Genomic DNA, 15506 nt, shown 5'->3' with positions numbered 1-15506 from the left:
TGTGTGCAGGCAGGAGGGGAGCAGGGGGAGAGGAGACACTGCTGTCGGGAACTTCCTTTCTCTTCCGTGGCCACAGAGCAGATGGTGCAGTGCTCACACTGCAGCAAGAGGCAGGAAAAGAAAGGAGAGCACAGCTGCTGCCCCAGGAGTGCAGAGCAGAGCTGGGGGCACCCTTTGGTCATGGTGCACTCTCCTGGCAGCTGTGCTCTGTGTGCTCTGTGCTAACAGCATTCCCCCAGAAAGAAGACAAGATTCCCCCTGTACCCAGATCTCCCTCTTGTACCTTAAGGACGGAGCTCTCTGTGCTACGCTGAGCTCTTTTCCCATTGTGATTCAACATCAACGCCAAAGTACAAAAGAAGAGCTGAGGAAACGGAGGGGATGCCGTAACAAAAGTGTATAAACCATAAGTTAGGGAAGGCAGAAGCGGAGAGCGGCCACATATTGCTGTGAGAGGGCCCAGAAAACCAAACGGGGGCTCTTCTTCAGCCACGACACAGCTGGAGGAAAAGTAAAGAGGAAAAGAAAGAATCAGTGATGCTGAAGGGCAGCAGACACACAGACACACTCAGAGCAGAGCAGCTGAGCTTTCCTTTCCATAAGGGAAGGGTTGGGAGCACTGGGAGTTACCAAGCATCAGTCGTGGTTGAAGGATGGAAACTTGAGCTCTGTTATCTCCGAGTCAGGGGAGCTGCTGCCGCTCCTGTCGCTGTAGGTGTCCCTGCAGAGGACAGAGGCAGTGCTGTGGGACGAGTGCTGAGGGCTCTGCAGTGGGAGCAGTGCCTCCTTCTGCCCAAGGATGAGTAGTGAGGCATGCAGAGCTTCCCAGAGCCGTCCCTGTGGGGTCGGCCACGGGTTGATTTCGACTGGCAAACCCTAACATTGTTTTTGTACCAGATCTTTTAAGACCCCACTGATCAACACCAAGCTAATAGCAAGTAGACAGGTTAGCCACCTGCACTGTGCATTCCCTTTCAGCCTCCTGGTGGCAGCCAGCTGCCTTTAATCCATCAAACAGCTTTCAGAACCAATCGGTGGCTCTGATGGGAAGCACCCTGGGAACAGCACAGCCAGCAGTTGGACCTCACATCTCTGCCTACTGCCTCATCCCATCCCACACATTTTTACAGGGCTATAAAAACCTGTTCCTGAGCACTGCTGGGATGCTTCAGGTCCCTGTAAAGTCCCCGTGAAGGGAATTTCTCTGGAGCAAAGCCTCCTCCCAGCTGCTGCATACCCAGCACCAGACCTGCAGGGTGAACTCCTCCACATGATGCACACACACCACGCATGCTGCAGTCTCAAACCATGCAGGGATTCTTCGGGACGCTCCCCCAGCACTCTGCATTGTCCCTGCTGGATTCCTTCCAGTTCTCTCTGCCAGCCCTGTACCCACATCTCTCTGAAGCACCCTTTGGTGCACAGACTGTTGCACCCCCTGCTGCCACCTGCACTGGTGTGCAGAGAGGAGCCTTGCTGCTAAGAGCTGTGCCAGCACAGCAGTGAGGAACGGAGGCTGTGCTGAAGTGACCACACGTGTTTTGTTATCTGCTCACCAGCACAGAGACTCTCCAGATGTGCAACGCTGCCTTCAGCTGCTGCAGGAAGGATGGAACTTGGTCTCTCTGGATAGAAAGAGCTGCCTCATCCCCATGGCCAAAGCAGGAAATTAAAACATCCCTGCAGCTGCAGGGCACTGAAATGGGGCGTCATGACAGCAACTGTGCTCAGAGATCAACCAGAGCACAAGGGATGGCTGCTCCCCAGGCAGCAGCACAGAACTGCTGTGATACAGCTGTGCTGCAGCTCAGTCTGGACAGAGCAGCGCTCTGCATTACAAACTCTGCATTACACCTTGCCCTGCTTTGGTGCTTTAGTACTCCCTGCCTTTGGCACTGTTAATGGCCTTTGGTTGTGCTGTTCAGTGAGCATGAGCACTCCTACTGTAAAAGCAATGCTGTGCATTGCTCTGTGCAAGGAGAAAAGATCTAAAAGGGGAGAATCATCCACAAAAGCAGGCCTGGCTCAGTTTCCTTACAGCTCCCAGCAGGACAGCAGGCTGAAGCTGGCACGTCACAGCGGGGCACTCACACAACACAGCGTGAGCAGCAGTGCTGCACGCCCCATTACCCTGCAGCCCCACAAAGCCCCCTCTGTGACTCTCCATCCAGTTCATCAGCTGCGCTGCCCCACAAAGGCCTGCTGTTGTCCTCCAACCCACCTGGGTGAGAGCCTGCAGCCCTTCTGCAGGTAATGTGCGAGCCTTCCTGCAGACGCCAGCAGCAGCCCGAAGTACGGCGGGGACGGCTTGATGGGTCTGGAGAGGAATTCAGGGTGGTACTGAACACCCACGAAGAATGGATGCTCTACAAGGAAAAAAAACCAGGACACATCACTGACAAGTCTGCAGGCCTGCAGCTCAGTGTGCTTGTTGATGACAGGGTCTTCCTACCCCGATTCTTGCTCCTACAAGGGCAGGCCCATGGCACTCACGTTAGTGCAATTCACCATGCAAGAAATGGTCGTGAGGGAGCGTGGCCCCATGTGTGTCCCTCAGCAGGCCCCCTGCAGATGCTAACACACACAGGTCACCCTCTGACACACTCACCTTCTAGCTCAACTATTTCCATCCGCTCTCCTTCCTCATCCTGGCCGACAAACTTCAAGCCTTGCTCTTCAAAAAATTTCTTCAGTTCTGGATTGACCTGGAGGACAAGCAGCGAGAGAACCCATCTTCTTTTGTGCCTGGGTTGTACAGGGGAGCCCAGCACCCACAGCAGCAACCGTACCTCAAACCTGTGCCTGTGCCTCTCTTCCAAGAAATCGTGATCGCCATACAGCTTCCCTGCACCAAAAGACAGGTGAACATCTGTGAGCAAACATCAACCAGTGCATACAGTGCCACGTTTTGACACGTCCCTATGAGCACCAGGAGGCACTCAGAACACACAGGTAGGAAATGCCTTACTCATGACTGAGTTCTTCGTTTGGAAGAGCGTTCTCCTCTTGCCAAGCCTCATGGTTCCACCCATCTGCCCAGGGTTGTGTTCTGGCATGTCGATCACCTGGGAAATTCAGAGCAGGATGAGGCTGAGGGACACACAGCCTCACACAAACACTGAAACATTAACAGGGGACAAGCAACATCCATGCAGAAAACACAGGCAGCAGCCCAGGGAACACTGTTCTGACTGGGCAGGGCAGCAGAGAGTGATGTTCCAGAAAGGCTGTTGGAACACAGTGTGGGTGTGGTGGGACTGCATGCAGCCTGCAGGCTGAGAACACAGCTCAGACCACCCACAGACTTTCCAGGCAATTCCTGTCTGCTTCTGTTAATTACTGAGGTCATCAGTGAGCCATACTGATGGCACTGGACCCAGATATCACCACACGTGGTCCCATGAAATCAGACAGCTTTCTAAATGCCCTTGAAGAGGGGCAGCTTTGTCTTTCCCCTCTGAAAAAACACCTTGGTTACTTGAAGAAGAGCAATGAGATAAATCACGTTTTAAAGAAATCCCTGTTGCAGCCCACTGAGCACTGCAGAGCCCTCAAAAGCAGCAGCTGCCATACAGCCAAGCAGGAAACAACACTTTCCATGCAGATTAATAAGTGATGAAAACCAACTCAAGCACAGTGAAGATACAGCCAGCAAGTCATGGCATACTCACCACTGGATGAGTGGTGTTGGGATCAAATTCTGTTGAGTTTGCATCTGTAACGTTACATCCAGGGGTTAGAAACACCATTAAGTCCCTCTCACAGAAGTTCACAAACACAACTTAGGATGTTTCTGCACAAGGTGCAGAATGGGGGAGGGAGAAGGGCTCAGAAACACGTTCCTCCCTCTCACCTTCACTACCTGTGAAGGTTCACAATCAGCCTGAGGCACTGAGTTCAGTTTGACACTCTGGAGGAAGGTCTGACAGGTGGACCTGCTCTATTTGAGCCCAGAAAGCAATTCAAGGCAGCAAAGCTGGCACTGCTGCCTGCCCAGCTGCACTGCTGCTCTTTGTGGCCGTGGGCTGTGAGGGCCCTGCACACACAGCTCTGCTCAGGTCACTCTGAACACTGAGTGAATGCGCCCACTGCATCCTGCCCGAATGAGATTATTCTTTTTCCTTTGAGCTGACAAAAGGGGAGGGGAATTTTCTACAAGCCTAGGAAAAATAAAATGTGATCTATGTGCCAGTGAAAAATGGAAAGCATTACAGGTGTTACCCAGACAGCCAAAAGGAGATGTCCGTCGCCTGGGGATGGTTCTGTGCATTTACCTGACCAACCAAGAACGCTGCGTGCAAACTCCACAACTGCTAACTGCATTCCCAAGCAGACTCCTGCAGAAGAAGAGGCAGAACACAGATGAGGTATTTTTGAGCCCACGTGGTGATGCTACAGACACCATCAGTGAAAACACAGAGAGACCACGGCCTCGTCTGCAACTCAGACCCCAGCACAGGGATCTGCCATCACAACCCACAGACTCACAGCATGGCCTGGGTCGCAAAGGCCCACAGTGCTCATCCAGTTCCACCCCCCTGCTGTGTGCAGGTCGCCAACCAGCAGCCCAGGCTGCCCAGAGCCACATCCAGCCTGGCCTTGAATGCCTGCAGGGATGGGGATCCACAGCCTCCTTGGGCAACCTGTGCCAGTGCCTCACCTCCCCAGCCAGCCCTGACCACCTAACAGCCTGCTACAGGTGGTGGCACAGCTCAGCACAGAGCACTGCTGCCCTCAGCACTTATCTCTGACATTCTGAAGTCTGGATAGCAATGGGAGTCAGCAAAGCTCATGCTGAAGTCCATTACACTGTTACTCAGTCTCCTTCTTTGCTTTACTTCTTCGTATGGATGAAGAACATTTCTCACCTAAGAAGGGTTTCTTCTGTTTTCTCGCCCAGGAAATAGCTTGGATTTTGCCTTCTGTGCCCCGAACACCAAATCCACCAGGAACCAGCACACCACTGCACCGGGATGAAAGACACCACTCACACAGTGCTCACCAGCACAGCCCCCACAGCCACACACCACTTCTCCTCCACAACATGTTGGTCCTGCCCCTCTGCTCATTTCCTGGGATAACTCCTGGCATTTCTGCACATTGCAAAACAACTCTTCCCCTCCTCACACCTCCCTGCAGTACTGCATGGCACACTTCCACCCTCCCTCCCTCTCCCTTTGGTTTCAGCAGTGCCCACCACTTCCCTTCTCCCTGTTTCCCTGTGTGTATCAATTTCCCCTCCTGCTGCCCTTTGCAGGATCCCCGCTTTGTTAACAGCTCTTCTCCATTCCACCTATCATCTCTTCTGCCTCTACCCTAAATTCCATCAAGAGGACTTGGGGCAGCACGGCTGTGCACAGTGCCTAAGACACAGGCTTACAGTGCAGCTCTTCATCCCCAGAGCATCAGCAGCAGCAAGCTTATCAGCCACGGCCCAAAGAATTGTAAGGATCTTACTGAGCACCACACAGCTTCTGCCACGCCTCGTGGTATCGGACAGGTTCCTCCTGCAGGGTGGCAGGCTCCAAGTCAGCAGAGTCGATGTACTGGGGAAAAAAAATCCAGAAAAGACAATGAGAGGGGCAGCAAGACCAAGACTCTTCAATTCTCCTCCTTCCCTCCCCTGGATTACCCTCAGTGTGTGTCCTACTCAATGCTTTTGGGTTTTCTGCACTCATTTCCCCTTTGCTAGCCAAGACAACTGCTTCCCCCCACTGTCACGCTAGGTGTGCACTAACTGTAGCCATGTCTTTGTATCCTCCTCCCTGCTGCAAGAGAAAACCCCAAATCCACGTGGCTCAGTGTCACATCTCCACACAGCACCACGAGATGCTGACAACCACAAGGCAAAAGCATCGTTCCACAAACACACCTCACCTGACCTTCAAGAGGTACCAGTGAAACAAGAGGACGTTGTGAAACGTAGGTCATTATGGTTAAATAATGCTGTCATCAGTGCTAAGCATGGGAAAACTGCAGGTTTTCCAGTTGCAACAACCATCCTGCTCTTTCTGAAGCCTGGAACGCAGCTACACAACTCCATAAGGCCATGCAAGGCTCCGTGCGTGGGCACCAGCACCCCTTCCCCACCATCAAACACAGCTGCTGGGAAGAACCCACAGATTTTGCTGTTCTGTGCCCGACTGCAGACGTCTGGATGCTGTAATCCAACACAGCTTCAAGGCTCAGTGGCAGAACCAACCCTCCCACACGGTTTATGAGACACCTCATGAAGAGGGGTGGCACTGCAGGTGGATTTGGGAGGGGGAAACACACACCTTGATGTCAAGTTTATGGTTGATAGCCAGTGCAGAATGTTCCAGTGCTTTAATGACGGAGGCGTAGGAGTCTGAAAACTTGGTGTACTTGCCAACAAGTGCAATGGAGCACGTCTCAAGGAGACGGTCATACCTGAAGGAAAAGCAAAACACGGGGGTTACAAAGAGAAAAAGGGGGTAAAAATCACTGATGATCTTTTCCAAGTGACAGAAACAGCTCAACTTCTACCAGTCTGTCAATGGGAAGAGAAACCTGCGGAAGAGAAGGCCTCCCGTGGCAACTGGGACCTAAAAACGTCAAAGCAAGAACGTAAGAAACAAAACACAAAGCGAGAGGAAAAGCTGTTAGGAATAGATCCAAACTGTCTTTCTTTTCCAAAAAAGTCAGCAGTAAATCACGAGGAGAGAAGATCAAAGCACAACTGTGCACGTTTCTCCTGTTCAGCATCCCCACGCTGCTGACAGAGCTCACTGCAGCAGCCAGGAACACAATACAAAAATCTTATGCTGTGCTGCCTGCTTTGTGCCCTGACGTGGTGAGCTTCCTGCTAAGGGGTTCTGTTGGAAAGTTGTGCCAGAGTTGCTAGGTACCTTCCATCATGCTGCTTAACGAGGGCTGTCCCAGAATCATAGAATCACCAAGGTTGGAAAAGACCTAAAAGCTCATCCAGTCCAACTGTTCACCTATTACCAACAGCTCCCACTAAACCATGTCCCTCAACACAACATCCAGTCTTTCCTTGAACACCCCCAGGGTCGGTGACTCCACCACCTCCCTGTGCATCCATTCCAGTGCCTGACCACCCTTTCTGAAAAGTAATTCTTCCTCATGTCCAGCCTGAATCTCCCCTGCTGTAGCTTGAAACCATTCCCTCTGCTCCTATCACTGATGACACGAGAGCAGAGGCCGACCCCCAGCTCACTGCAGCCTCCCTTCAGGAAGTTACAGAGACCAATGAGGTCTCCCCTGAGCCTCGTCTTCTCCAGGCTGAACATTCCCAGCTCCTTCAGCCTCTCCTCATCAGCCCTGTGTTCCAGACCCCTCACCAGCTTTGTTGCCCTCCTTTGAACACGTTCCAGGGCCTCAATGTCTTTCTTGCAGTGAGGGGCCCAAAACTGGACACAGTAATGAGACGCTCTTTGCAGCAGTGCTCTGGTACAGTGGGAGGGAAGCATCGCTCAGCTCTGCTCCTTCCCAGGGCAGAGACGTGCTGGGCAGGAAGGACTCAGGTGCAGACTGAAAACCCTCAGCTTGGTGTTTCATGAGGACAGAGAGCTGTGGTTCCTGCAGTGTCTCAGCATCTCAGAGTTACAGAACAGCTGCCTCACTCTCTGGAACGCACACCCGAAAGGCCCTGCTTTTAATCCGTGCAGCCAATGAATGCCATGCACACCCAGAGACGGATTTCAGCGCTACGCAATAACAGCTTTTCCACCTCCATCCTCTCCCCCAGGAGGAAAATGAGGCAGGAGATGGCACTGCAGAACAGGAATGAACGGAAACAGGGTAACACTCATAACCCAACGGGCTCCCAGCTCTGCAGCTCACCTGTCAGCCATCTCCTTCCACTTCATGAGCATCCTGCGGGGCTGCTTACCAATGGGGAGGTCCAGCCTGCGCCTGAAGTAGTCCACAACCCCCTGCTCCTCCAGCAGCAGAGGAACCCGGTAGATAGAAGAGACATCATGAACGCAGATGACCTGTGCATCAAATACCAGCAGGGTTAGAGCTGAGCTGAGCGCCCTGCAGATTATTTTTAGGCAGCTATATAGATATAGGCACAGCTATTTTTAAAGTATCGCTTCTCCCGAGTCGCATGAAAGCAGAGCTCAGCACCTGACTGATAAAACTCCTGAATTGTGACTCCTCTCCTCTGTATTCACTTTAAGTGCAACTGCAGATGGGCAACAACCAGGGGAAGCTGTACTAAACTTCTGGGAAGCGTGTGGTGAGATCCAGCTTACTCACAGCTCCTGGCCAGCAGCAGGTTGGCCAGCCAGAGCTGAGAGCCCCACTTAAACTCCTGTTCAATTCTCTTCACACAGGCTTGGGTGGAAGAATAACATCATGAGAGGAGCAGCAAGCAGAAATGCATTCATATCCTCTTAATTTTGGGCAACTGCCCTCTGGTCTCACAACACTGAAAAATACTCATTCTTCTGTCTTTGTAGAAGGAATAACTGAGGTCAAAAGCTATTCAGAAAATACCTTGGATGCCACTGAATTCCAAGCCTAAGTGTATTTACTTATAAAAAAATGCTGGCGTAAAAGGGACCATTGTTGTAATGTTTACTGATGTAAAGAATGCAGGTAAGACAAAGAAGCAGATGAATTATGCAGCTCCCAGAAAGGCAAAGCTGGAACACATCAGCTCTGCACTCAGATACAGAGCCAACAAACAGCCACAACATTTACTGCATGTATCTGCAGACAGCAATCCTTACCTGTTCTGGTTCAACATGACAGAACATGGAAATCTTTTCTTTCACGGAGGTATCCAGGGGAGTGGAGCACCTGCAAACGATCTGACAGAGCAGCAATGTCACCCTTGTGAAGCAAAACAGCAGCACTCAGGCACCCACAGAACAACGCTGAACAAAGCCATCGTTCCACAGCCTCTGACTTGGGAGAGAAAACAGCTCCATTCTGTGCTAAAAGCTCCCAACCTCAGCATGAAGGAGGCCAGGCTGCAGCACAGGGACACGCAGTCACAGAATGGCTTTGGGTTGGAAGGGACCTGATGGATCACAGAGTCCCAACCCCCAGCTGCTACACTGAGTGCCAGATCGCACTGCCAGCGCTTCACTCCCAAACCCAAAGCCACAGAACAAAGCTTACCAGATCTGGGGAGAGACCGAGACCTCGGAGCTCCCGGACGCTGTTTTGGGTGGGTTTTGTCTTCTGCTCTCCTGTGGAGCTCGGCTGGTCAAAGAGGAGAATTGGCTGCATTAGCTGCTGATGCTACAGAGCATCACACTGCTCTCCAACCTTACTCCACCTTTATTCATCTTCTAAAACTTTGATCTGGCTTTTAGACAATTCACATCAGCTTCAATTACTCCTCTGCATTTTAATCCCAAAGGCTGAGAGCAACCAGAAAAACAGAGCTGAAGTCTGCACACTGAGCAGGAATTCATCCCACTGCAGGATGGAAAGCCCAATATTTTTTTCCCCCACTGTTCCCTCTGAATACTTCACATTTTCCATTCCTTGTTTTCTCCCCCTAAATCACCCAGCCTGGATGCAAAGGAAAGGAAAGAAAGGACAGCAGAAAAGGGAGCAGCCTGCACTTCAGAAACTCAATCCAATGACTCCAAATCCAGTTCCATGATGAGGAACTCTGATCTACAGAGTTCTAGTGCTACAGAAGATGCTCTCTGGTACTGTCAGCAACCATGGACGAATTGGTTTTTCAGCAGTGATTCAGAATAGAGCATTTTTGGGTGGGTAAGATTGTAAACTGCCTTCAAAGCCAGGTCAGATAACACAGGTGAGGTTGTACCAGGCATTGCATGCCATGAAGAAGCTCCACTGTGCTTTAGGCATTGACTGGAGCTTGCACCACCAACTGGGAACATAAGAAAACTTTGTTTTCCTTCATGATTTCTAATTACATTTCTCTTCTCAGAGCACTGCTTCACAACAGCTTGTTGGTGGCATTTCTGAACCAAGCCCTACAAAGCATGTTTACCTACAAAGCTTCCATAAGGAAAAGCAGCAGTTAAAGATGGGAGAGGCACAAAACTCAGGCTTCCATTTATAACACATTCAAAAACTCTGAAAACTTTCTGTTCACTTCCTGTTTATAAAATACATAACCAAATATTCTCTGCATTTCACAGAACCATAGAATGGCCTGGGTTGAAAAGGATCACAATTATCTCCAGTTCCAACCCCCTGCTGTGTGCAGGTCACCAACCAGCAGCCCAGGCTGCCCAGAGCCACATCCAGCCTGGCCTTGAATGCCCGCAGGGATGGGGATCCACAGCCTCCTTGGGCAACCTGTGCCAGTGCCTCACCACCCTCTGGCTGCGATTTCTTCTGCAGGTTTCTACGTACAGAAACCCAAATACAACATGCATGCAGAGAAGGTGTTTCAGAATGCAGTTATACAGGTGGCTCAGAAGCACCCAGCCCACAGCTGAGCTCCATACCTGCGGAACGAGGCTGACATGAATGTTACAGAAATTCTCTCTCCTGGCTTTGAACTGGAACTGGCGGAAGGCCTCGATGAAGGGCATGCTCTCAATATCACCCACCGTGCCTCCGAGCTGGGAAAGACAAAGGTGTTTAGAAATCAAGTTAGCATCCTGACATTGCTAGAAAGGCCACTGAGGTGCACTAACACACACAGCCACACCAACACGCCTCCCAGCACCACCGCGATTCCCTACGGAGCATCAGCTGAGAAGCACAGACAGGTGCTTGAGGTGACTGCCCTGCCCTTCCTCCACCCACCAGGTGCAAAGAGGGCACAGCATGATTAACTCAGCCTTCCAAGCATCAGCTTCTCATTAAAATTCATTCCGTAGATTCATCTGAGGCAGAGGGCTTCAAAAATGCAACTGTCACAGAATCACTGAATGGCCTGGGTTGCTAAAGGCCCACAATGCTCATCCAGCTCCAACCCCCTGCTGTGTGCAGGTCACCAACCAGCAGCCCAGGCTGCCCAGAGCCACATCCAGCCTGGCCTTGAATGCCTGCAGGGATGGGGATCCACAGCCTCCTTGGGCAACCTGTTCCAAGACCCAAGTCTTTCTGCACACGGATTCAGACACAAAGCACTGAAAAGCTTAAGGCTAACAAGGAAGATTTGCAAGAGCCCAACAACAAGCAGCCAACTATTCCTGAAAGGTGAGTTTTGCTAAACAAAACATGCATACAGTTCGGTTTAATGCCCCCAGAGCTACGCACCTCAATCACACACACTTGGGGTTCCACACCATCTTCATCCACAGGGATGCGTGCCTGCCTCATCACCCACTCCTGGATGGCATCCGTGATGTGGGGGACCACTGAGGAAGAAGCCAGGAGAAGAGTTAGACCACAGCTTCACTGACTGAAGATGCAATTATCAAAAATAAACCGCTCCTGCTTCCTAGATCACTTCCCAAAGCACCAACGTGCATTTTTCAAGGATGAATGTTTGAAATGGTTATTTTTGGCTGCCATTTTCAAGAGGTGCCTTGGCAGGAAATGCAGCCCCACTGCTCACATCTGTTTAAATGGAAATGTTTCTTTTAAGCTGGAAGCTTCCAGTACAAACAGTTCCACACGCTGAGCTCAGAGAGTCAGCTTGTTTTAAACTGCCTGCAGAAATCTTTATCCAAAACGGCTGTGCAGTTCTTGAAAAGGACAGAGATGATCGGATCCTCAGAGATCCTTTCGGTCTCCTAATGACACCACAGTATTACTTGAACGAGTTAAGCAGCAATAACTGTCTTAACCAGCCAGCAAATTATCCACATCACTCTGAAGTTCCCATTTAGGATTGGCTGTGTCAGGAAGTCAGATCCAAGTCCAGGATACAGGTCAGGCAGCACGTCCATAGGATCATAGAAGGGCTGGGGTTGGAAGGGACCCCAAGAATCATCAGGTTTCAACCCCCTGCTGCAGGCAGGGCTGCCAGCCCTTAGGTCAACTGCTAGATCAGTGCCCAGGGCCCCATCCTACCCTGCCTTAAACACCTCCAGGGATGGAGCATCCACAGCTCTGGGCAGCAGTGCCAGCACCTCACTGCCAATCAGTGGAAAACCTCCCCCAACATCCAATCTAAACCTTCCCTCCTCTAAAACCATTCCCCTCTGTCCTGTCACTATCTGTATATCACTATATATCTATAGCATAAACGGCTGATTACCTTCCTGTTTATAATCCCCTTTTAAACACTGGTCACCCCACAGCCTTTTCTTCTCCAGGCTGAACAAGCCCAGCTCCCTCAGTCTGCCTTTGTAGGGGAGGTGCTCCAGCCCTCTGAGCATCTTTGTGGCTCCTCTGGACCCTCTCCAACAGCTCCACATCTTTCCTGTGCTGGGGGCTCCAGACCTGGACACAGTACTGCAGATGGGGCCTCATGAGGGCATAGCAGAGGGAACAATCCCCCCTCCCACTGCCATCCATGCTGATGGAGCCCAGGACACCACTGGCCTAAGCACACACTGCTGGCTTGCGTTATATTTTTCATCTACCAGGACCTTTAAGCCCTTCTCAGCAGGGCTGCTCTCAAGGAATTCTCCCAGCCTGTATCCATATCTGGGATTACCCCGACCCAGGTGCAGCACCTTGCACTTGGCCTTGTTAAGACTTATCAGGTCCACAGGGACCCCGCCTTTGAAGTTTAGCACAGTCCCTCTGGCTGGCATCCCTTCCTTATTCTGCATCAACTGCACCACTCAGCTTGGTGCCATCAGCAAAGTGCTGAGGGTGCACTCCATCCATCATTAACGAGATTGGTAAAGATGCTGCAGAGCGCCAGTGCTGAGATGGAGCCCTGGGGACAACACTCCTCCTCACCCCCACCCGCACACACAGCTTTTGGCCACAACATCCAACCAAATCCTTACCCACCAAACAGTCCACCCTTCATATCTCTCCAATTTAGAGATGAATTCCCAAGCAACAGTCTGCAGGACTACAGCTAACCCACAGCATCTGCCCCTACACTCACACTGCTGTGCCTTCTACTTATCATAGAATCACTGAATGTTCTGGGTTGAAAAGGACCACAATGTTCATCCAGCTCCAACCCCTGCTGTGTGCAACCAGCAGCCCAGGCTGCCCAGAGCCACATCCAGCCTGGCCTTGAATGCCTGCAGGGATGGGGCATCCACAGCCTCCTTGGGCAACCTGTTCCAGTGCATCACCACCCTCTGGGGGAAAAAACTCCTAATATCCAACCTAAACCTCCCCTGTCTCAGTTTAAGACAATTCCCCCTTTTAAAAACAAATCATACGTATCACAAGGACAGGACTGACCACAGAAAGGCCTCAAACTGAGATGGAATCCAAAGGAAAAAAAAAAAAAAAAAGCAGGACAGAAATACAGAATACATTCCCTGGCATCAGAAACAAAGCTTCACATCACCTTGGACGGTTTTGCCGAGGTAGTCTCCCTTCCTCTCCTTGTTGATGACATACTGGTAGATCTTCCCAGTCGTCAGATTGTTGTCTTTGGTGAGGCGGATGTCGAGGAAGCGCTCGTAGTTACCGAGGTCCAGGTCCACCTCCCCACCATCATCCAGCACAAACACCTCTCCTGCAGCACACAGAGAATCACACACAGCTCAGAGCAACGCAGCCCTTGGTTGGAAGCTTTGTGTGACAGGCGGGCAGGGGTCTGCAGCAAAAGCGTTACGGGGAGCAGCTGGGTGGTTTGGTCTGGAGGAGGCTCACAGGGACCCAGTGCCCCCTCAAGGGAGGCTGTGGATCATAGAACAGTTTGAGTTGGAAGGGACCCATAAAGGCCATGTGGTCCAACTCCCAGCACTGAGCACAGGCACCCACAGCTCCATCAGTGCTCACGGCCCCTCCGGTCTCACCTTGGTTGTCTGCAGGGATGGGTGCCGCCACCCCTCTGGGCGACCTGTGCCGCCGCCTTACCGCCCTTACTGCAAAAAGTCCTTCCTTACACCCCACCTCAATCTCCCCTCTTTCGGTTCAAAACCATTTCCCCCTGTCCCGTCACCACAGGCCCTGCTGAAGTGTCTGTCCCTCACAGCCCCTCAGGCACCGAAAGGATCGGGCTGTGCTCCCGGGTAACAGCAACAGGGTGAGAGGCGACAGCCTCAAACTGCACCAGGGGAGGCTCAGCTTGGGCATTAGGAGCAATTTCTTCTCCGAAACAGCAATGATGCAACGGCACAGGGCTCAGCATCCCCGGGTGCGGTGCAGAACCGCACGGATGCGGCCATCGGGCACGGAGTGGGGGGGGTCGGGCCGGACGGTTCTGTGCAGCCATCGCGATTCTGCGGCAGCAGGCAGAGCTCCGCCCGGCACGGAGGACGCGCAGGGCAGAGCCGTGCTGACTCCCCCCGTCCCGGCGCTCACCGTGCTCGTACGGGGAGAAGGTCCCGGCGTCGATGTTGATGTAAGGGTCGATCTTGATGGAGGTGACGCGCAGCCCGCTGGATTTCAGGATGGTGCCGATGCTGCTGGCGATGATCCCTTTGCCGATGCCCGAGATCACCCCGCCCGTCACCAGGATGTACTTCATCTGCCTGCCGGTCTGACAGCGCGCCTCAGGAGGGGCCGCGCAGCCCCCGCCCCGCCGCGCCGCCCCGCCCTCCCGCCGCCTCGCCCCGCAGATCCCCCCGCGCTGCCGGGCGGCGCTCACCTGTTCCCGCGCGCGGGTTCCTGCGGGGAGGAGCGCACACGCACGCCGTGCCGGCGGGGCGCACAAGCGCATGAGGCCGGCGGGCGGCAGGGCGCATGCGCGGTGCTCCTCGGGCGCGTGCGCAGTGCGGAGGAGGCGGGGCTTAGGGGGCGGGAGCGTTCCCGCCCTGCGGGGCTGCCTCAGGGGTGCGAGTCGTAGGGTCGTGGAGTCGTAGAGTCGTAGAAACGTATAATCATAGATTAATAAAACCACAAGATTGGAAGGGACCTGCGAGGTCATCCAGTCCAGCCGCCCTCCCATCACCGCTGCCACAGGCGCTGCACCAGATCTCACAGCTCCCATCCAGACGCCTCTTGAGCGCTGCCAGGGACGGCGACTCCACCACCTCCCTGTGCAGCCATTGCAGTGCCTGACCATGAGAGAAAAAGTTCTTCTCATGTCCAACCTAAACCTCCTCTGCTGCAAACTGCAGGCATTGCATCGAGTCCTGCTTGTTGCCTGGGAGAAGAGGCCAAACCCCTCCTCATCACAAGGAGCTTCAGGAAGCTGCAGAGTGCAGTGAGGTCTCCCCTGAGCTCCTCTTCTCCAGGCTGAACAATCCCAGCTCCCTCAGCCGCTCCTCATCAGACTTGTGCTCCAGACCCCTCACCAGTTTCATTGCCCTTCTCTGCACATGTTACAGGGCAGCGTGGGTTCAGCTCCATGTGGGGCAGATGCGCTGCTTCGCCGTTCTGCCCTTGCAGTGCTTTACCCTTGGGTGCCTCCCAGCAAAACACGGACCGTGAGCATCTTCCTCCCAGTGTAGGATGCGGTTCGCAGCAGAAGGCTTGGATTGGAGTTGTCCCAGTGGGAGGCACCCTCAGGAGCGATCAGATGGCTCTGCTGTGCTGCAGAG

The 15506-nt window shown here is 52.8% G+C and overlaps 1 protein-coding gene across 2 annotated transcripts; it reads right to left on the bottom strand.

The window, feature by feature from the left end:
- Positions 1-306: 306 nt before the first annotated feature.
- On the bottom strand, positions 307-14690 carry CTPS1 (CTP synthase 1). 2 transcript variants are annotated; one of them, XM_042813000.1, is made up of 19 exons: positions 14612-14690; positions 14326-14503; positions 13364-13534; positions 11194-11294; positions 10434-10550; positions 9118-9201; positions 8724-8804; positions 7828-7979; positions 6279-6411; positions 5458-5546; positions 4869-4963; positions 4275-4337; positions 3672-3715; positions 2969-3065; positions 2790-2845; positions 2609-2705; positions 2222-2366; positions 631-721; positions 307-500 (listed from the first exon to the last, which is right to left on the bottom strand). In XM_042813000.1, exons 1-18 carry the CDS (start codon positions 14681-14683, stop codon positions 637-639), a joined length of 1860 nt encoding a protein of 619 aa, XP_042668934.1. In that variant the 5' UTR covers positions 14684-14690; the 3' UTR covers positions 307-500; positions 631-636. The 2 variants fall into 2 exon arrangements, with proteins under 2 accessions (XP_042668934.1, XP_042668935.1); XM_042813001.1 differs by having other exon boundaries at positions 14326-14495; positions 14612-14669.
- Positions 14691-15506: the final 816 nt, after the last annotated feature.

Source organism: Centrocercus urophasianus, unplaced genomic scaffold (genome assembly GCF_019232065.1).
Source record: "Centrocercus urophasianus isolate 14NV4802_14NV808 unplaced genomic scaffold, USGS_Curo_1.0 seq_1332, whole genome shotgun sequence".
NCBI lineage: Eukaryota > Metazoa > Chordata > Aves > Galliformes > Phasianidae > Centrocercus > Centrocercus urophasianus.
Note: the sequence above shows the minus strand (reverse complement) of the source record. Positions and strands in the feature narration are given on the sequence as shown.

Bases quoted from the DNA above. Each gene is read 5' to 3' on its own strand.
- CTPS1 (XM_042813000.1), bottom strand. From the start codon at position 14,683: ATGCGCTTGTGCGCCCCGCCGGCACGGCGTGCGTGTGCGCTCCTCCCC. The intron at 11,295-13,363 runs GTGATGTGAAGC...CTTCTTCCTCAG, and splicing joins CCTCGGCAAAACCGTCCAAG to TGGTCCCCCACATCACGGAT. The intron at 5,547-6,278 runs GTGTGTGTTTCC...TTTTTTCCCCAG, and splicing joins ACCATAAACTTGACATCAAG to TACATCGACTCTGCTGACTT.